Below are 22,083 nucleotides of genomic sequence, written 5' to 3'. Positions count from 1 at the left end.
GCAGAGAGAAAGAATGGAGGAGCCAGGAACAAGAATACACCCTTAAGTTAGGCCCCAGGAAAGCACCTCTTCTGAGCAGCCCCCACCTCTTCCTGGCACATTCACCACCAGCTCAGCAGTAGATGAGCAGAGCCCCACTGTGCTCGGCCACCTGACAATGGTGCCCGTCCACCCCCATGAACAGGTGAGACTCGGAGGATCATTTTAGAGCTAAACCATAACAAAGGCACAACACTTTTCTTTTTTATTGGTGTATTTGTTTTTTAAAATTTTATTCTAAAGAGCAAAAAGAATAAAAACAATGTTACAAAATTTCAAAACAAGATAGTGGGAGATAACAAAGTTAATATGTTGCTTATTGTATTTGCTCAGATTACAAGATATAGGCATGGAATATTGATCAAACAATATAAGCACAAACCATTTTTGCAGTGAAGTAATAGAAATTACTAATATAATTGCCTTAACTGTCTTGCAGACAATGTGAACTTCAAACCAAGAATGATCAAAAGAGATAAAGAAGGTCACTACATACTTGTTAGTCGAAAATTTGAGGGAAAAATATAACAATTATAAATATATTTGTACCAAATATGAGTGCACCCAACTGTATAAGACAATAACAGACATGAAAAATCAATGTTCATTTAGGGATATTGATACAGAGTTACGGGGAAGCTTAATACCCCATGGTCACAAGTTGAAAGGTCAATCAGACAAAAATTCAGTAAAGAAATATCAGAACTGATCCAAACCTGTGAACAAATAAACCTAACAGATGCTTACAGAGTGTTCCACCCCACCTCAGCAGAATACACATTCTCCTCAGCTGCACATGGTTGTTCTCTAAAATAGACCATATACCAGCCCACAAACATGCTTTAAGTAAATGAAAAAGAATTAAAATTATCCCATGTATATTATCAGATCATAGTGTAGTAAAACTGGAAATTAGTGGTGAAAGAAACTCCAAAAACTACATAAGTACATGGAAATTCAATAACACCCTCTTGAACAACCAGTGAATCACAGATGAAATTAAAAAAATTAAACAATATCTACAACTAAATGAGAATGCAGACACAACATACCAGAACTTATCAGATGCATTATAAGCAGTTTTAAAAGAGAAATTTACAGTGATGAATTCTCACATCAGGAAAATAGAAGTAGCACAAATACACAACCTAATGTTGCACCTCAATCTTCTAGAAACAGGAAAACAAGACAAGCCCAAAGCCCTTACAAAGATGGAAACTGTAAATATCAGAGCAGAAGCTAATGCGACAGAGACTAAGAAAACAACACCAAAAATTAATTAATTGAAGAGTTGGTTCTTTGAATGAATAAATTAAATTTATAAACCGTTAGCCAGCTTTATCACAAAAAGGAAAGAAAAGACTCAAATTCATATACTGAGGAATGCGAGATGTGAAATCACTACAGTTCCTGTGAAAATGCAGAAGATCATCAATACCTACCTTGAGAATCTTTACTGTCATGGAGTGGAAAACACAGAAGAAGTAGACAGATTTTTAGATATTTATGAATTACCAAAACTGAATCAATTAGATATAAAAATTCTGAATAACCCAGTATCAGTTGATGAGATTGAAAACATAATTAAAAACTTATCAGCATAGAAAATCCCAGGTCCTGACTCACTGCTGAATTCTACAAGAAGTTTAGAGATTTAATGCTGACACTCCTCAAACTCTTCAATGAAATTTAAAGGGAAGCATTTCTCCCTTAACTCATTCCTGCGGGCAAGTATTACCATGATACCAAAAACCAGAGAAAGGCCCAACAAAAAAGAGAACTACAGGCCAATATCCCTAAATTAACATACATGCGTAACTCTTCAATAAATTATTAGCAAACAGAATGCAACAAATCACTGAGAAGATTATGCACCCTGACCCAAGAGATTCATCCCAGGAAAGCAGGGATGGTTCAGCATACACAAACCAATGCATTCCAAACACCATGTCAACAGAGCCAAAGACAAAAATCGCATGATCTTCTCCATGATGCAGAAAAAGATTTTGACAAAGTCCAACACTCATTAATGATAAAAAAAACTTACAGAAAATCATAATAGATGGTCTGTACCTTAATCTGATAAAAGCCACCCATGACAAATCAGTAACCAACATCATATTAAATAGACAAAAACTGACAGTTTTCACTGTAAAATCAGGAACAAGACAAGGATGTCTACTATCACCACTCCTATTAAAACAGTTCTAGAAATGTTAGCCAGAACAATTAGACAAGAGAGAGAAATAAAAGGAATAAGGATAGGAAAAGGAAGAAGTTAAATTATAATTATTCACAGATGACATGATACTCTACATAGATGACCCCAGAAACTCCATCAAAAGACTTCTAGATTGATAACCAAATTCAGTAGCCCTAGCTGGATACAAAGTTAACACTCAAAAATAAATGACATGCCTGTACACAAACAACAAACTCACTGAGAGAGGAATTAGGGAAACCACATCCTTCACTATAGCATCCAAAAACATTAAACACTTAGAAATAAATCTAACCAAAAATAAATAAAAAAATCTAACAAAGATAGTAAAGAATCTATATATTGAAAATTATAGTATCTGAAGAGATATCAAGAGGCGATCAGAAAAATGGAAATATATCCCTTGCTTGTGGATAGAAAGAACCAACATAGCAAAAATTGTCATACAGATTTAGTGCAATCCCAATCAAAATACATTACTGTACCTCACAGAACTAGAGAAAATTTTCCTAAAATTCATCTGGAACCAGAAGTGACCCAGTCTAGCAAAGGCAGTACTGGGCAACAAAATCAAGACAGGAGGCATCACAATCAATCCCTGACATAAAATTATACTACAGAGCTACTCTGATAATATCAGCATGATACTAGCAAAAAGTAACAGACTTGAGGAACAGTGGAACAGATTAGAAGATGAAGATGTAACTACACTCAGCCACCTTACCTTTGACAAAGGAGCCAAACACGTTACTGGTTGAAAGAAAGCCTCTTTAACAAATGGTACTGCAAACTGAATCTCTATATGCTGACGACTAAAACTAGACCATATCTGTCACCGTGTGCTAAACTATAGTTAAAATGGATCCAAAATCTAACTATTAAAAACACTAAATCTACTGAAAAGGAAAGTACATAGAAATCTTGAAGACATAAGGGTAAGTAAAGACTTCATGAACCACACCTAAACTGCATGGGAAGTGCTTCAAATAATCAGCAACTGAGATCTCATCTTATTAAAAAGCTTTTGCACAGCAAAAGAAATTGCACAGTGAAAAGACAACCCACGGAGTAAGAAAAAGTGATAGCCAATTGTCCCTCAGACAGAGGACTTCTATCTAGAACATATAAAGAATTGAAACGACTCACATTTCCCCCAGATTTAAAGATCCAGCTATTTCCCCTCTGTGTATCTTCCCAGAAGAACAAGAAGCATTATACCACAGCAATGTAGACACACCCATGTTTACAACACCATTCCTAACAGCTAAATCTCAGAAGCAATCCAAATGCCCATCAACCAAAGACTGGATAAAAAAATACGTGGTATATTTATAAAATGGAGTATTACTCAGTCTTAAAGAAGGCTAAACGAGAAGAATGAAATGAGACCATGCTTCTAAGTGAAATAAATCATGCTGACATGTGTAAGCATCGTATCATCTCCCCAGTGTGAGAAACTGAAAGAGTAAATAAAGCCTAAAATCTGCAATAGATATTGTAAAATGGGAAGAAATTGTTCAAAAGGAAAAAGGAACTATGATGGGTGGATGGGAAAGGCCAGTAGGGAAGAGGGAGTAAAATACAAGTCCGTGCGTTGGTGTCTCTGAGTTCCTTGTAAAGGAAGTTCGTGCTAACATCGGTTGGAGAACTTTTCATGCCCTTACCATATTCCCTAAGGTAACATGTGACTTGTTGACTATTATTGTTTTCCCATTATTTTGTTATGAAATTTTGTTTTACCTTTTCTCCATAAATTTTTTTAAAAAGGCTTCTGGATGTTTAAGGCTAATCCATTTCCTTACCATGTCAAGGCAGCCCAAAATGTCCATCTGAACCTGAGTCCGTTGCCTAAAATAATGTGAGCAGAGCCTATTCTTTGTTCGGGTTGTTAAGCCATCCACAGCGAGCTTTGTGAGATGGAGCCGGGTACAGGAGCTGATTTCGCAGTGGGCACAGTCTGGCAGCCTGCGTGAGGCTTGAGATGAGATGTCCCCAGAGAGACCCCTGCCATCTGCTGGCCAGGTGAGTGCAGGCAGCCGCCTGAGGCCCAGGAGGAGGGCGGCAGTGACTTTCCTCCTGGAGCCTTTCTCCTTGCCAGGCCTCAGAGAGGCTCCCTGGGAGAGCTGAGCTGTCGCAGTCAAGCCCCAGGAGAAGGCTGCCCTGCCATGGCTGGAGCAGACACTGAGCAGCTTGATTCACGCATGGGATGCTTCTGAGTGGATTTCAAGCTTTCAATTTGCCAGCCACTGCAGTTACGGCCATAAAACCCCAAATCATTCTGAGTATGAAGTTTAGGTCATATCAGCGTTCAACACTCCAACCAATTAAAAAAATATATTGTCCTTGACTTCCCACGGAGAGCAAGCGCGTGAGGGAGGAACATGGTGCCGTGCTGAGACCCCACACGTGTGCAGCACCAGCTTTGTGACCTCGAGCCACGTCCAGGCCCATCTGCACACTTTTCAGAGAGCAGAGGACATTTGCTTTCTCTTTCATGTAGCTGCTGTGCATTTGTGTGAACTCATGTGCCACACACGAGTTGCCATCCACAAATAGAAATTTATGTACTATCATTGCCTTAATGCACTTCCTGTGAGGGAGAATTGAGATCATACATATTGGCTCTCTGTGGTCAATAGTCCATTAAATCGGTGGCTAGCATTTTATTCATTGAGACATGCTTACACACACAGCTAGGATGAAGTTTATATCTTTTTTTGACAGCAGGTCCTTATTAGCATATCTTACAATGTTGATTATTTCTAGTTTATAATGTCTGCTTAATTATAAAGGTTGATTTAGTTTCTACAGCAATGTACTGTATTTAAGTGATCATTCATACAAGATATCACAGCAGTACATTTTTTGAACAATATACACACATCACTCTAATTTGAACCTGTTATTTTTAAAAATGGGCTTATAATTGGGACTTCTAAAATTATGGGGGGAAAATTAAAGCTCTAGATTAGCAACATGCATGTATGTATGCAAACACAGTTTTCAACCAAGTGCTTTTAAGGTTTACAGGTGACTAGTTCACCAGTATCAAAATAAACACATTCAAATACCCAAATTTTAAAGTTAAGGCTAATATATTCATTTCACATTCATATGCACAAGCATAAAACCTTCCATTTTAAATATGTAGTAATCAGGGTCTGAATACGCTATGCCATGTATACACAGTATCTCAGTTTCTAACTGTAGAATTATTCAGGCTTGTGACCCTGTCACAGAGTTTACTAGAGAGGTAAAAATAAGCATTTTGCTATTCAGCCACACTTACAGACAATCTGGTTCCCATAGTGTGCCAGGTAAGCAATGCGACACACCGACTTACGATACAGTATTTCAAAAAGCAGCAGCCTGTCGGAAGGCAGTGATGCACTCAAACAGAAGCAGCCCAGTTTCCCAGAAAGTTGTCTTAACATTTTTGGAAATGTACTCAATTTAGCAAATTATTTTCATGTGTTTCCCTGTGCAGAATACCTAATTTTTTGATGTTCTGAAAATATTTGAATATGTGATGCTCAGTGTTCCCTATTTGAATGTGAACCCATCATTCAATGTTCATTTCCATATTCTGTAATGTCACTTCATTTAAGAAAATTTGAAACATCGCTCTAATGTTATTTTTATATTTTATCATTAGGCATTTCTTATTCTTACATGTAAAAATGTAATTTCGTATAACAAACCATGGAAATCCAGACTACCAGGAATTACTTGATAACTCTACGTATGAAAAGATTATCAAATTACTGAATCGTTCAGGGAAAAAAGTTGGTAGCAATATATAATATGCTTTTCTGTAATGAAATTTATATCTTGACTGTGAATAGAAATGTATGTTTAAAATAGCTCCTGTAGAAGAAAGTCTAAAAGTAGTTTCTTCTTGACTTTTTTTTATCATATTTGTCTGAATTCAGTCTGGGTAATAAATCAGTCTGGGTTTTAGTCATCATTCTAAAAGTAGCGACAGTGTCTTTGTTCCCAAGATTGAGTGAAAAATCTTTCCAGCCCATTGTGAGTCTCGCTCCGTCTCTAATTCAGAGAGAAGATATGGGGAAACTTCTGCTCAGTCTAGGGAACCACTAGGAAGCTTGAAACCGTGTCTGGAGAAATCTGTTCTTTTTAAAGTCAATTCCGTCTGCCATGAGTTCTTAAGTATAACACTTATATATAACACTATATATTAGAGTATTTTATGGTTATCATTTGGTTCTCCTCCTATGTAAATATCGGAGATTTCAGGCAGAGTCTAGCAACACACCCAGTATGAGCTAAATCTGAGTTTAGCCTCTTGTATTTTGTTTTGTTTTGTCTTTTTGAGACAGCGTCTCGCTATGCAGTTCAGGCTGGCCTTGAACTCACTTTGTAGCCCAGGCTGGTCTTGAACTTACAGCTATCCTGCCTCAGCTTCCTGAATACTAGGATTAGGAGAGTGCACCACTGTTGTCAGAAAAGGTTGTTTCTAGGAAAGGAGAATGTGGGACCCTTTCTTGTTGGGTGTTTTTTGTATTGTTTTATTTTGTTCCTTTTCTGGTACCTGGAATGAACTCACAAGCTCACGCTTCCCAGGCAGGTACTGTGTCCCTGAGCTAAGTCCGCAGCCCTTCAGCCTCTTGTTGAAGGCCACTGACGTTTCCATGGCACCACTGCTGGAAAGAGCTGACTTTATTCCTGAAGCTGGCCCTGCTTCAGCAGGTCTTACTTTTCCTAGTCCAGTGTTGGACTGTGATTTTTAAAATGTCGTTGGTGTATTCATTGGCATGAATGATGTTTACTGTTTTTCCATGGTGGATTGCCACCAAGTGTTCCATCATAAGAAATGTCTTAAGTCTGTCCTGACACAAACAGTGTGATCGTTTGCAGTCACTGTGCTAGTTTGGATCTTTACCATGAAGGCCTGCTTGTTCTAAGGCTCAGTCCCCAAGGAGTTGCACCTGGGAGGTGACAGGACCCTTGAGAGCTGGGGTCTCTGCGAGATGCTTAGCTCACTAGTGGTTTCCTGAAGGCGATCAGGGGACCCTGGCCCCTTCCTTTCTTTTGCACCCTGGGAATGAGGTGAGCAGTTTTCTTCTACTCCACGCTGCCACTGTGATGTGCTGCCTCACCACGGACTGAAGCAAGAGAGCCGAGCAAGTATGAATTGCATGCTCTGAAACTATTGCCAAGATAAACCTTTCCTGTTTACCAGCTGATTATCCCAGGGGTGTGTCATAGTACGGGAAGCTGCCTACTAAAGTTATCTGTAAAATTAATTGTGTTGTTAATAATATTTAAGACTCTGGCAAGTGTTTCTCTAGAATAGTCCCATTTTGAGATACTCTCAGACGTTCATCACTTTACCTATGCCTTTGATGCTGCTCCAGTCCTTAAGGTGTTAGGCTACTGTCTCATCATACAGAGGGCAAACTGAGATGTAAAGGTGTCTTTGCTCATGCAAACCAATGTCAAGTAATCCCGGACTGGCTTCAAAGTAGCTACATGGTGCTTCTGTTGAGTGCAGCATTCCAGAATATGCTAGGAGAGACCTGTACCCAGTGAAAGCAGCACCTGGAGCACTTGTCTCTGGCCAACCCCAGTCCTCCCAGACTCTTCTCACTGACCCAGTTAACTTTTAGTCATCTCTCGCCTCGTAAGCACTCCAGGAAGCCACTTTTCAGAATGTCTCCCCCGCTCCAAAGCCAGGTTAAAGTAGGCAGCGGTCACGCTGTCATTCCCTGACTTTTCCTCATGAAGACCATCATGCTGCATTGCGCTCTGAAAAGGGCACCCAGTGCAGAAGCTGAGAATGTGGACGCTGGGGCCACCCTCCAGGGCTTGAATTCCAGTCCTGCCTGGCGTGTCATCTTGGACGTGTTATGTTACCTCCCTGAGACTCAGCTTCTTCTTCTGCAACATGAGGGTGACAGTTCTAGTGACGGCCTCACAGACAAGGACGTTGTCAATATTATTTGAGCTTGAAAGCAGCCAGGAATCACTGAGCAGCACTGATTTTATGTTTCACAGTAAATTCACTGATTGGAACTCCAGGGAATAAGGCAAAATAATTAGCTCAAATGAAACACTTGAATATTTGGAAGAGAAAATGATGCTTAAAATTGTTCAGCAAATGAGTCTTAAAAAATAAATATAAAACTTTGAAAACATTTACTTGACAGAAATATCAATGTGGGGTAGGGATATGAAGGAGTGTTTTGATATTTTCAGTAGTACTGCTTGACCGTGTTCACAGTTCCATGACTTAAATTTAATCAAGGACTAGTTTTATCTTCTTTGTACTTGGCATGTGAATGCAAATGCAATGACTGAAATTTGCAAAACAGACCAAACAGATTGGAGTTAGTGCTCTGCTGTGTGAGCTTACAGACCTGCCCACACGTGCAGTTTACCATGTTATTGTATTCTCTGAAACCAGCGCTTTCTGCAGGACCCACATAGCGTTTTGCAGACTAGATGCCCAGGTAGGAAATTAATTCCTGGGGGGGGAGGGTCACTTGGAGAATCAAGCGCTTAAATATTAAGTAGTTAATACCGATCCAACTCAGCTGGAGGAGTTTGGTGTGTCTTCCGTTTTTATCTGCAGGGAGGAAAGGAGCCCCTCTTCATGGCTGGTGGGAGTGTAAACTAGGTTAAAACCCACTATGGAAATCAGTATGGGGATTCCTCAACAAACAAAGTGAGAATTCCACTCACCCAACCACCTATCCCTCCCTGAGTGTCTTCCAGAGAGAGCTGAGGACATCATATTACGGGGACCCACGCATTCCTGTTTTTGTAGCAGCACAAGGCATAATAGCTAGGTCTCGGACGCAGCCTCTGTGTCCACTGATGGATGAACGGAAAATGAAAATGTGTTTTACACACAGTGGAGAACTCCAGTGCCATAAAGAAGGATGGACGTGGGCACCTGTGGGGCAGTGCATGTGCCGTGGGGCCATCACAGTCAGTGAAACAAATCAGACACACAAGCCTAAATGTCACCTGAGTAAGCCTCTAGGAGAAACCCAAAATATAAATAAAGAACAAAGTAAAAGGTAGACAGTAGGAAACAAGGAGGGAGGAAAAGCATCTAGTGAAGACTGTCACAGAAGTAAGAATCACAGGGACCTTCAGGAGTCCCTCTGTCTCATTTCCAGTGCGTGGGCATAGGTGGTGATCCGTATGCTTGTAAATTCTCTTCTAGCTGTTCTACATACAAAACTACCGTTATTTTATTCTCTAAGATATTTTGTAGCAGTGTTATCTATTACTCGTGTAATTTTGTTTTTCAGGGCCTCACTATCAAACTGTGTTGGAGGAATTCATTGCTCTTCTGTTCCCAAAGCCTTTGTTTTATCAATAAGTAAAGCTCTGGAGGCTTGGGCTTTACACAGAATTGCATAATGTCATGATTAGCCCATTTGTCAGCACTAATTATGCTGAACCTAGAATGAAATTCCTTCTATAAAAACAGCTAGCAAGCCCACAATTTTAATGGGAACTTAGAGGTGCCGACTTGACTAAGAATTCAGCATGCACCTTAAGTATGTCTTAAGGAGAAAGGACACATTCCAGCAGCTTATTTTTCTTCTACAGTAAACTCATAGATGAAAAAGTTTCTTTTTAAAGTCATGCTTTGGCCGGGGTTTAGGTCGCAATGGAAGCATCTGAAGTTGGTATGAATTTAATGCCATGAGCTAAAAAATCCTACAGCCCGTGGTGAGCCTTTCCACCACACAGTCAGCGCTGGGCTGAGGGTGAGGGCGAGTCCAGCCCTGGCAAAGCTAATAAACGTGAATAACCCATGCCACTTGTTAAAGTAGATGCTAGAATGATTTCTTCGGAATAAATTTTCAAAAGAAGACTTGGGTTCAATGAAATGGTACTGTTTGTTTCATAAATAAATTTGTTTCCCCAAAGGAGAATGGCTGTTCCTCAAGTCGTAGATTCACATTGTTTCTGCACTGAAGGGAGCACCTCGGATGGAAATACAGCTGTGCGCCCCCCTCACGCCTGCCGAGCAGTTGTGTTTGGCTCCACACCTGCTGTTTGACGTGTGTGACATCCAGGAGAGTCTGTCTTCAACTCACAAACCGTGCAGCAGGCCCTGAGAAAGTGAGCAAACTTCAGGGATAAGAGCACTGAGGGAGAATTAGTTTTTTTGATCTAAGAAAACTCATAATACAATACTAGGTAAAAAACAGTTGTATACATCGTCTGTTACTCTTCATGTGTGGTGCACACTGAAATCAAATGTAACAAAATCATAATGGTAGTTTTTCTTTGTATATAACACTTTCCTTTTCTAAGTTATTAGTGCATACTTAAAGTAGAGTTGAAAGTATTTTAACTAAAAAATTAGAGAAAGCTATATGGAATTAAATTTTGAAAACTCCATCCCTCCTTGAGCATAAATATCTTGATATACAGTATGTGTTCACAATATTTTGTTTTACTGTGATGCTCCCTATTATTACACAATAGATTTGATACCATGTGTTTAAAAACATAGTGGAAAAAGTGTACCTAGTGTAAAAAAAACAAAAGTAGAAAAAATACAAAGAGAAGCCTGTAAAAACTGATGTATATTATATCTTCTGGTGAAAACAACAGTTAATATCAAATGGACAGGAGTACTTACATCATCAAAATGGCCGTGTTACCCAGAATGACACACAGACTGAACAAAATCCCCATCAAAAACCTTCAGCTCTTTGCACAGAACTAGAAGAAATGATTGTAAGGTTTATATGGATCCAGAAGAGAGACTCACAGTAGCCAAAGCAATCCTCCATGCTCAGCCTTGTCTTCCACCTGCAGAAATCCTTTCTGCTGCCCATGCATGTGTTGGTATTTTTATATCCTGATTTGTTTGAGGCCTTTTCATGGACTAATTCTTACTCGTGTTTATATTGTCTTGGTTAGTCCTCCCAGCTCTTATGTCTTCTTTAAGCTTGCTGACTATTTTATCAAGTAAGTCCTGTGTCTGTTTGGTTACACCTTCTCCGAGCTCACTGAACATCTTATTGGTCCATTATTCACTTGTTTTCTTGCCCCTTTATAATGCTCATTCTTCTCTTTTCTTGGTGTTTTGAGACAGGGTCTCGCTATGCAGCTCATGCTGGCCGGGAGCTGACTAAGTAGCCCAGGCTGGCCTCGGACTTGTGGCAGTTCTGCTGTGTGAGCCTTCCCGGCGCTGGGATTACAGGCTGCTCCTCCACACTCAGCCCTTCACACGTGTGGTCCTTTGATTTTCTACTTCCTCCCTAAAAGTGCTTGTGGGATCACCTTTGGGGAAGTTAAAAATATTTGAAAGCATCTTGTTGCCTGTTTTCTCATGTTTCTGGTGTGTGCACATGTGTGTATGTGTGTATGTGTATGTGTGTGTGTGTGAATGTGTGCATACACGCTGAGGGTTGAGTGTCAGAGTCAAGTGGAAAAACTGTTGGTATTATGAAGGACTCTTAGTTAATACCTGCTTTCCAGTGATGTGACCTTGTATTTGGTTGCTCTGATATTTATAGACTTCTTCAGCCTGCTTGACTCAGTAGAAATGCACCCCGTCGCTGCGTTGTAAGGCAGAAATCCTTACTTTACATCGATTACATCGACATCAGTAGACCCAGCCATGTTCCCGGACAGCCCGATGTAAAGTACACTAAAACTCATTGTAACGGTTTCACCCTGGTGTTGGTAGCCCACAAAGACTGATACACTACTGCTACTGGCAGGTAGGTTGGGAGTTGCTGAGTAGGGGAAGGAAAGATGCAGAGAAAAAAGAAGGGCATGGATCAGAAAGAAGAGAAACAGGAGATAATAAATGAAAGAGAGAGTTCAAACTACATCGGCATGATTCCTTTTATAACTGGAATGGAGCCTGGCAGAGAAGAGGAGTGAGAGAATATGTGTAGAGGAGACCCCAGGTGAGGGCTGTGTAGTTGGAGGTGGAGGCTGGGAGGAGGCGGGAGCCCTCAATGTGCTCAGAACAGGCCTGTGTTTGAACTCTCCACCTGCAGTCCTGGGGGGGGGGTGCCCAGGAAATGTGCTATTTAGATTAAAACACTGGCTAACTCTTTTTCTCCCTACACACACACAGACACCTTTGACATATTTTCTGGAAGATAGGAGGAAAGGAAAAGGAGGAGAATAAAGGAATGAGAGAAAGAGAAGACAAAAGAAAAATCAAACAAAAGAAAAACAACACTAAAAACCAAAACCAAACAAACAAAAGCCCTCACAGTTACATTGCAAAGATTCTTGCGGTCCTGTTCATACCCGTCTGACTTTGCCACTGGACTCTTCCAGCCACACTCACACTCACGGAGAGAGTTTAATTTGCAGGAAGAGCTGTACGAATTTCTGGATCCGGCTCTTTCCTGCGCCTCTGTTTTCTCTAGGACCTCACTGTATCCACAAGGCACTGTTCCTCTTCACTATTCACCAGAAGAAAATCCTTTCTGGGGTTGGGGCTAGCTGGAGGTCCTTGCCTTTGCTGTGACCAGAAACCTTCAGCTTAGTGGGGGAGAAGGGACAGTGCTTTAGGGCCTGCAGCAGGTCTTCCCCAGTGTCTGGAAGGCCTCTCGGACTGCCCTCTTCCCTGCACGATGAACTCGGCAGCAGCTTCCGTGATCTCTCTCTAAAAGTCTGCAGGTCAGCGCAGGGCAGCAGGTCCTCTGTCCCCTTGCCCATTGTGTTCTGTGGTCTGCTGTGACTGACTCAGTGGTGCCTTAAAGCTGGCAGCACCCAGCTGTGTTAGCAGGGGTGAGTGGTAGGCCAGCCTCCCGTGGCATGGCACCCTCGTGTTTGGGCAGACAGCACAAGCCTGATTATGGTGCTTCCTCCCGGGTCTCTGTTTGCAGCTCTCAATCCAGGTGCAGGCAGGGTCTCGCCCTCCCCAGCGTCCCATTGGCACCTGGTGCGGAATACTTCCCTGCTTTCAGTTTCTCTGGTGCCCTGATCTACAAACATCTCCTCTGCTGTACTCCTTTTGTTTGTGAGGAGGGCGGAAAGGTCAGGAGCCTGCTGGGGGCCCGGCCCCACTGTAGTGATGGCTCCCTCTTGGGGCAGGAAGTCCTCTCCAAGTTGGTGTGTATTGTAGTCCCGTTCTGGGGCCAAGGGGTGCCTCAATCCAAGGATGGCCTGGCCTTCCTCCCTACCCCGTACTGCATTCAGTCCGGTGGGTTTCTCCTTTGGCTGGCTTCCTCTATCTTGCTTTCTTTGCCTCTTCCGTTTCTGGGCCCTTGTGTTTCCTGATGCAGGTACTCAGAGCCTCCCCCAGGAGCCGCTGCCTCTCTTGGGCCATGATGAATTAGCCACCGTGAAGCTTACTCTGATCACGTTCTGACACATGCCAGGATTCATGGAAGGAAGTTAGGTTGCTTCCCAGGATTGGCTGTCTCCTAAAAGTCAAAACCAACTGTGCCACCCCGGCAGAGCTCCAGGGACAGCCCTCTCTGCTTGCAGCCCTTTGGGTGATGTTTCTGGCGTGGCACTGTCCTCAGGCAGGTCCGCCCGTCTCTCCTGCAGGATTGGTGAGATCGAGCCTCACTCAGAAGTGGTCTGTGTCAAAATAGTGTTCTTTTCAAACGTGGAGAGTTCTCTGAGAAATAAACTGGGACTGAGGATTTCTTTTTGGAGAATTTTTAAATTATGAATTTAATTTGCTTATTGGTTATGGACTGTTCAAATGATTTACTTCACATTGGGTGAGTACAGTAACTTGCAGTTGCCTAGACATTGGTTTATTTCACTCAAATGGCCACATTTATGTTTCTGAAATTGTTTATAGTGTTTCCTAATTATTCCACTGAAACTTCCAAAGTCTCCAGTGCCCTGCTGCATTCCTGACGTTGGTAAATTTTTTTCCTGCCCTCCAACTTCCCTCACCCAAATTTCCTAAGGGTTGAATTTTGTTATTTTTTCCCAGAATCATCTCTTTGTTTCTTTGGGGTTTTTAAATTCATTCTATTGTTGTTTTCTTAGATTTCTATTCTTTGGTTCCCTTGTTTTACTTGGTTTCACTTTAATCTTGCTCTTTTTCTGTATAGCATTTTGAAATGAAAGCTTACATTATTGATTTCAGACTTTATTTTTCCTAATGTGTGCATTTGGGCTATAAATTTCTCCTTAAGCACTGTTTCAGCTGATCCTCATAAATTTTAATATCTTTTCATTTGGCTTGGTACATTTTTGTTTCGTTGGAGACTTGCGCTTTGATTCATAGATCCTCACAAGCCTGGAGTGTCGGGTGAACCCTTCTCCTATTGATTTCTGCCTTGATTGATGGTGACCAGAGAACAGTGTGATTCTGGTTCTTTTAATTTGTTGCGGCTTGTGTGGCCCAGCTTGTGGTGCGCCCTGGGAAATGTTCCTTAGCCCTCAGTGGTGATGTGTGTCTTGCTGCTGTTGAGCAGAGTTTCTGGGGTGCTGAAGAGATCCTGTCCTGTGGTGGCACTTTGGATTCCACATCCTTACTGAATTCTGTCTATTTATGCTATCAATTGTTGAGAGTGTTTAAGTCCACAATTACAGTAATGGAACTGTCTATTTCTCCTTTAAATTCTACCAGATTCTGTTTATGTATGTTGCCATCTTATTGTTTGGCCTGGTAGTTTGCTCCTTTTGTGTTTTGAGACAGGCTTTTATTGTGTTGCCCAGGGAGAATCATTCCTACTGCCCTGCCTTCCAGAGTGCTGAAATTACAGGCATGCACTACCCTTTATCACCTTTAATTCCATCTTGATTAAGCTGTAGATTTTGATATAACAAGCAGCTTTATTGAATATAATTGACTACGCACCTCGCCTATCTGTGTTCTGTTCAGCTTCTCTCGTCAGTGCGTGTGTGTATAGATCTGCGGGTTTCACTTTCCTGATGGCTTAACACTTTCATCTTTGAAAAATTCTGTTAATTATTTCCAATTTTCTGTTCAGAGTCAACCTTGTCTGTTATTAGGATAGGCTTTTCAGTTTTCTTGTGGCTATTGTTTGTGTTATACCTTTTTGCATCTTTTTAAAAATACATTTGTATCTTTGAGTCTAAGCATATCTTTTGCCAATACCAGGTGGCTATATTTTGTGTGTCCAGCAGTCTTGGCTTTTTGATTGATATACTCAATTTTTTAACATCTAATGCTGCTATTAGTATAGCTGGCTGATACCGCACGGTATATATGCACCACGTTTTCTTTATCCTGCGTCCTTTGATGAACTTGTGGGGTTTTCACCTTTGGGCTATCAGGGATCGTGGTACTAAGAACACAGATACACAGGCATCTCTTTGAGATACTCTTTTGAATATTTGTATACAATATATTTAGGATAATATTAGAAAACTTCATATTTGCTTCAGTCTTTAAACACAATTTGGGAAAAACATGAGAGAAAGGAAAGTGTGTCATACTTTTTCTGATGCCCTCTCCTGTCAGAAGTTGACTCCATTCACTGAGATTTAATTTAGCTTATTGGACATTTTGGTTTTTAAATTTCCACCTGAGCCTCCCTCCTCGTCTCCTCCATTTCCTTGCTGAGGTTTACTTTCTGTCTGCTGTCTCCAGCATATCTCTAATCACTTAATAAAGCTTTCTTTGATGACTGCATTAAAAATCCATGTCAAATTCTCACATATTTGTTACTTTGGTGTTGGCATCTGTTAGTTGTCTTTCCTAACTAAAACAGCAATCTTTCCCTTATTTCCTATAGCAAGGGATTTTTTGGTGAACCTGGACATTTTTGGATAAAATCTGTGTTATCTGGCCTATTCTGACACAGCCTTGGTAGAGGAAGGGGGACACGTCTTCATTACTGTCAGCGGGGGTCAAAGTCCGGGTCACCCACCTAACCTGCCGTGACACCAGGGTCAGTAGCCCTTGACATTCCCGCAGGGGAGGGACTGGTTTCCCCACCAGGCCCCTGCTGCACCACCCTGCTGTCATGTGCCTCCCCCCAGCGCTGTACCAGGAGGGTTTATATCACCTGGCAGGGATGGACGTCCTGGGTCCACCATGACGTCTATTATACACCCTAGTGGGAGGCTGGGTGGCCACAGCATCACATAGCAGTGATGTGAGGTGGGCTGCCTGGTGAGGCTTTTGCTGGTGTGAGTCAAGTAGTGACCTCAGGTTCCTTTTCTTACAGGGGCAGCCTTGCAAGAGCTCAGTGGCACAACCGCAAACCGCCATTCTTATGTGGCTGGCTGGGATTAAGCGGTTACCACCCAGAAGTAGTCTGTCGCTAGTCTTCTTCGGCTGCCTGTTTCCTTCTCTTTGGCTAAAGAAAGGTCTGCTGCTGGTGTTGCTGTTATTTGTCTGCACGTGGTCATATTTTCGGGTTGCCGGCTTGTCAGCCTCTGGTCTGAGTTATGTGGCAAAAAGACAGAGTTAGCCAAAATGCCACTTCTCATGCACAGTTTCGCTAGCTGGTTTGCGTCCTCTTTCCACATTGCAGCCTCATTATGACTATTCTGTTGCGGTCGGGTGCCACCTGACATTCTGGCCAAAAATAGACCAGGTGCACGGTGGCCGTCCTGAAGCACTATAGCGTCTGCTGATGCTGCCCTGTCCTGGTTTGTATGAGACACTCCGGTGTGTGCAATAGACCACGTTACTAACGGCGGTTGTAGAACATAGCCCGTTGTTAAGGACGTGTTGCTGTACCTAAGGGGTTGGTTTGTAGTTGCCGCTACCACAGGGCAGAGGGTGAGGTGTGTGTTCTCCATCTGCACGGCAGCACCTGTCCCGAGAATTGGCAGAAGAGGAGCTGAGCCTGAAGCTAACGCTGGAGTCAGTAAGGACGACAGATAACTGCCAGAAGGAAAAGCAGGTGATGGCTCTTGTGGTACAGACAGTGCTCACACTTTGTGTTGAGATAAAGTGTTCCTGCTTCAGCCATTAAGTCAGAGTCACAGGACGGGTGATGTCTGATGTTGCTGTCCAGCAGAATGCATCTGTTAAGAAGGAAAACACGTTTTCTTTGTCGCCTGGGGTCCAGCGCACGGTTTCTTGCTGGGACCAGCAAGTGGGGCCTAGGCAAGGAATCCTGCCCCAGGAATTGCGCCCTGGTCTGGGGGAACTCTCTTTGTTGCCTGGGGATCTGCCTGCAGCTTCCTGCTGGAACCAGGGAGTCGAGTAGGCACAGAATCCCACCCTAGTCTAGGGGAACTCTCTTTGTCACCTGCCGGGCCCAGCCTGTCAGGCCTAGGCATGGTCTGGGGGAACTCTCTCCCTCACTTGGAACAACACTAGATGCTCGAAAAAATAGGAAAATGACAAAATGAAAGACCAAAATGCAACATCAAACATCCAGCCCATCCCAAGAAAGCCTAGGAACCACATGCATAGAAGAAAACACATTCCACATACTTGAAATACCTGAAATAATAGTAACTAACATAAAGAACTAACTCTGGGAAACCTTAAAGGAATTCAAACTAGAAATAATTTCTCAGGTAAAAGAAGAAATGATAAAAGAAATGAAGGAGATGCTGAACATATTTAAGGAAGACACAGTTAAAAAATTGGAGGACCTAAACAAAAAGATGGAATCCCTGGATGAACAATACAAGAAACAAACAATACATAAAGCAGATGCAAAGAGATATACAGGAAATCAAAAACTCCATTGAAAGTTGTAAAAACCGCCTCAATGAATGTGAAGATAGAACCTCAGACCTCGAAGACAAGATTGCAGCTAGCAAACAGGAAAGGAAAGATCTTTTAAAAATAACAAGAAATCAGGAAATAACAATTCAACACCTGCAAGACAATGCAAAGCGGAACAACATAAGGTTGATAGGGATGAATGAAAAAGAAGGGGACAACATAAAGGATGTAAGAGGATATTTAGAGAAGTAATAGCTGAAAAGTTCCCAAACATGAGATTGGAAACTGATATCAAGATCAATGAAGCATATAGAACTCCAAATAGCCATAACCAAAATAAATCTACACCCAGACATATAATAATGAACATTCCAGAAATTGAACAAAAGAATAGAATATTAAAAGCTGTCAGAGAGAAAAGACAGATCACCTAAAAAGGAAAACCTATCAGAATCACAACAGACTTCTCAGCATAAGCAGTAAAGTCAAGAAGAGCATGGAGTGAAGTATTCCAGATTCTAAAGCAAAATGATTTCCAACCTAGGCTGATGTACCCTGCAAAACTCTCCTTCAAAATTGATGGAGAGATAAGATACTTAAATGACAAAGAACAGCTGAAAAACTTCATGATCACCAAGCCAACCCTGCAAAGAATACTGAAAGACAGCCTACATACATTTAGGAAAAAACCACTAAACAAAGCAGACAGTTAAACAGAGCAGAAAGATAAAGATGCAACAGCAAAAAGATAACATGTCAACAACAAACCAATATATAACAGTTATAAACATTAAGGTAAATGGTCTCAACGCACCAATTAAAAGAAACAGACTGGCAGAATGGATCAAGAAACAGAATCCAACCAATATGCTGTCTACAAGAAACCCATCTAATCCAAAAGGATACTCACAGACTAAAAGTCAAAGGATGGAAAACAATACTTCATGCAACAGGAACCCCCCAAAAAAGCAGGGGTAGCTATTCTGTTTGCAGATAACCTGAATTTCAAACCAATAATGATCAGAAAGGATAAAGAAGGAAACTACATACTGGTTAGGGGAAAACTTCAAGAGGAAGAGATAACTATCTTAAATATATATGCACCAAACTCCAGAGCACCCTGTTATAAAACAAGTACTAACAGAAATGAAAAACCAAATTAGTAGTAACACAATTATAACAGGAGATCTTAAAACACCATTGACACCAATGGACAGATCGACTTGACAGAAAATCAACAAAGAAATAAAAGAACTGAATCGCACCTGTGAACAAATGGACTTAATAGACATACAGAGAGTATATCACCCAACAACAACAGAATACACATTCTTCTCAGCAGTACATGGGTCCTTCTCTAAAACAGATCATATATTAATTAACAGAACATATTTAAATAAATGCAAAATGGTCGAAATTATCCCTCGCATGCTATCGGACCATAGCGCTGTGAAATTAGAAATTAATGATAAAAGATACTGGAGAAATCCCACAAACACAGGGAAACTGAATAACACACTCTTGAGTAATCAGTGGGTCACAGAGAAAATTAAAGAAGAAATTAAACAATACCTACAAACAAATGAAAACACAAATACAACTTACCGGAATCTGTGGGATGGAATGAAAGCTGTCCTCAGAGGAAAATTTATTGCACTGAGTTCCCACATTAGGAAAACAGAACGAATACAAATAAACAACCTGATGTTACACCTCAAACATCTAGAAAAAGAAGAGCAGGTCAAGCCCAAAGCCAAAAGAAGAGAGGAAATTATAAAAATCAGAGCAGAAATCAATGCAATAGAGACCAAAAGAACAATCAAAAAAATCAACGAATCAAAGAGCTGGTTCTTTGAAAGAATAAATAAAATCGACAAACCCCTAGCCAACCTTATTAAAAAAAGAGAAGAAAAAGTTCAAATTCATGCAATAAGGAGTGAAAGAGGTGAAATTACTACAGACCCTATAGAAATACAGAAGATCATCAACACCTATTTCAAAAACCTCTACTCTCAAAGGTTTGATAACACAGAGGAAAAAGACAGATTCCTAGAAGCATACGAAGTACCAAAGCTAGGTCATGAATATGTAAAACTACTGAATAACCCAATTTCTATTAATGAAATTGAAAACGTAATTAAATCTTTACCTACAAAGAAGAGCCCAGGCCCAGATGGATTCACTGCAGAATTCTACAAGAAATACAAAGAGGACCTAATGCCAACACTCCTCAAACTCTTCAATGAAATTGAAAGGGAAGCAATCCTTTGTAAATCGTTCCTAGAAGCAAATATTACTGTAGTACCAAAACCAGAGAAGGACCCAGCTGAAAAAGAGAACTACAGACCAATCTCCCTAATGAACACAGATGCAAAGATCCTCAATAAAATATTGGCAAATAGGATGCAGCAAATCATCAAGAAGATCATACACCCCGACCAAGTGGGATTCATCCCAGGCATGCAGGGATGATTCAACATACGTAAATCAATAAATGTAATCCACCATATCAATAAAGCCAAAAGTAAGAATCACATGATCATTTCTATAGATGCAGAGAAAGCCTTTGATAAAGTCCAACATTCATTCATGATAAGAATCTTACAGAAAATTGGAATAGATGGCCTTTACCTCAATAAAATTAAGGCCAACTATGACAAACCAACAGCCAATATCATACTAAATGGCCAAAAATTGGAGGCCTTTGCTTTAAAATCAGGCACAAGACAAGGATGTCCCTTATCACAACTCCTATTTAATATCGTACTGGAAATACTGGTCAGAGCAGTTAGACAAGAGAGAGAAATAAAAGGGGTAAAGATAGGAAAAGAAGAAGTTAAATTATCATTATTTGCAGATGACATGATACTCTATATAGAAGATCCCCAAAATTCCATTGAAAGACTCCTAAATATAATAAATAAATTCAGTAATGTAGCTGGATACAGAATCAATACTCAAAAATCAATAGCATTCCTCTACACTAATCACAGAGAGAAATCACAGAGAGAAATAAGAGAGGCAACACCCTTCACACTAGCAACCAAAAAAATGAAATATTTAGGAATCACTCTCAGGAAAGAAGTGAAAGACCTATACAGGGAAAATTGTAATACACTGAAAAAGGAAATTGAAGATGATCTCAGAAAATGGAAAGACATCCCTTGCTCATGGATAGGAAGAATAAATATCGTGAAAAAATGGCCATTCTCCCAAAACGTTTATATAGATTCAATGCAATCCTGACAAAAATACCATCAACATACCTCATTGAACTTGAGAAATCACTCCTAAAATTCATCTGGAGCAAAAAGAGACCTAGAATAGCAAGACCATTTCTAAGCAGCAAAGGCAAGGCAGGAGGCATCACAATCCCTCACTTGAAGTTATACTACAAGGTAACTGTAGTAAAATCAACATGGTGCTGGAACCAAAACAGAGCTGAAGATCAGTGGAATAAATTAGAAGATACAGCCACAACTACAAACACACTCAACCACCTTATCTTTGATAAAACGGCCAAGCAGGTTCACTGGAATAATGACAGTCTCTTTAATAAATGGTGTTGGAAAAACTGGCTCTCCATATGCCGAAAACTAAAAGTAGACCCATACCTATCACCATGTACTAAAATAAAATCTAAATGGATCAAAGATCTTAATATTAAAACAGAAACACTAAATCTATTGGAAGACAAATTGGGTAAAAACCTTGAAGACATAGGAGTAGGTAAAGAATTCATGAACAAGACTCAAACCGCACAGGAAATACTTAGCAGAGTCAATAACTGGGATCGCCTCTTATTAAAAAGTTTCTGCACATCAAAAGAAATCTCCAACATAGTGAAAAGAAAACCCACAAACTGGGAAAAAATCTTAGTGAACTGCCCCTCAGACAAAGGACTTCTGTCTAAAACATACAAAGAATTTAAAAGAAATCAGACCCCCAAAATTCAAAGACCCAATCCAAAAATGGGCATCTGAGATGAATAAACAATTTTCAGATGAAGAAATTCAAATGGAAAATAAATACATGAAAAAATGCTCACCATCATTGGTCATTAGAGAAATGCAAATTAAAACCACACTGAGATTTTATCTCACTCCTGAAAGAATGGCCAAGATCAAGAAAACCACCAACAACAAATGCTGGAGAGGCTGTGGGGAAAAAGGAACTCTCCTACACTGTTGGTGGGAGTGTAGACTAGTACAACCATTGTGGAGGTCAGTCTGGA

At 40.8% G+C, this 22,083-nt stretch overlaps 1 protein-coding gene across 2 annotated transcripts in view; it reads left to right on the top strand.

The window, feature by feature from the left end:
• The window catches only part of Gabrg3 (gamma-aminobutyric acid type A receptor subunit gamma3), a 534,280-nt gene that overhangs the window by 461,681 nt on the left and 50,516 nt on the right, over positions 1–22,083 (top strand). The window contains exon 7 of one of the 2 annotated variants that reach the window (XM_063249824.1): positions 10,172–10,301. The exons of the other annotated variant lie outside the window; for it this stretch is intronic. Within the exon in view, the coding sequence (XP_063105894.1) occupies positions 10,172–10,197 (26 nt within the window). The 3' untranslated portion in view covers positions 10,198–10,301. Of the gene's footprint in view, positions 1–10,171; positions 10,302–22,083 lie in introns of those variants that run through there. 2 annotated transcript variants of the gene reach the window in all.

The sequence above is a fragment of the Cavia porcellus genome, unplaced genomic scaffold (assembly GCF_034190915.1).
Source record: "Cavia porcellus strain 051 isolate PalLab524CR breed Dunkin Hartley unplaced genomic scaffold, mCavPor4.1 scaffold_6, whole genome shotgun sequence".
Classification (NCBI taxonomy): Eukaryota; Metazoa; Chordata; class Mammalia; order Rodentia; family Caviidae; genus Cavia; species Cavia porcellus.
The sequence above is the reverse complement of the archived record's forward strand: the minus strand, read 5'-3'. Positions and strand labels throughout refer to the sequence as shown.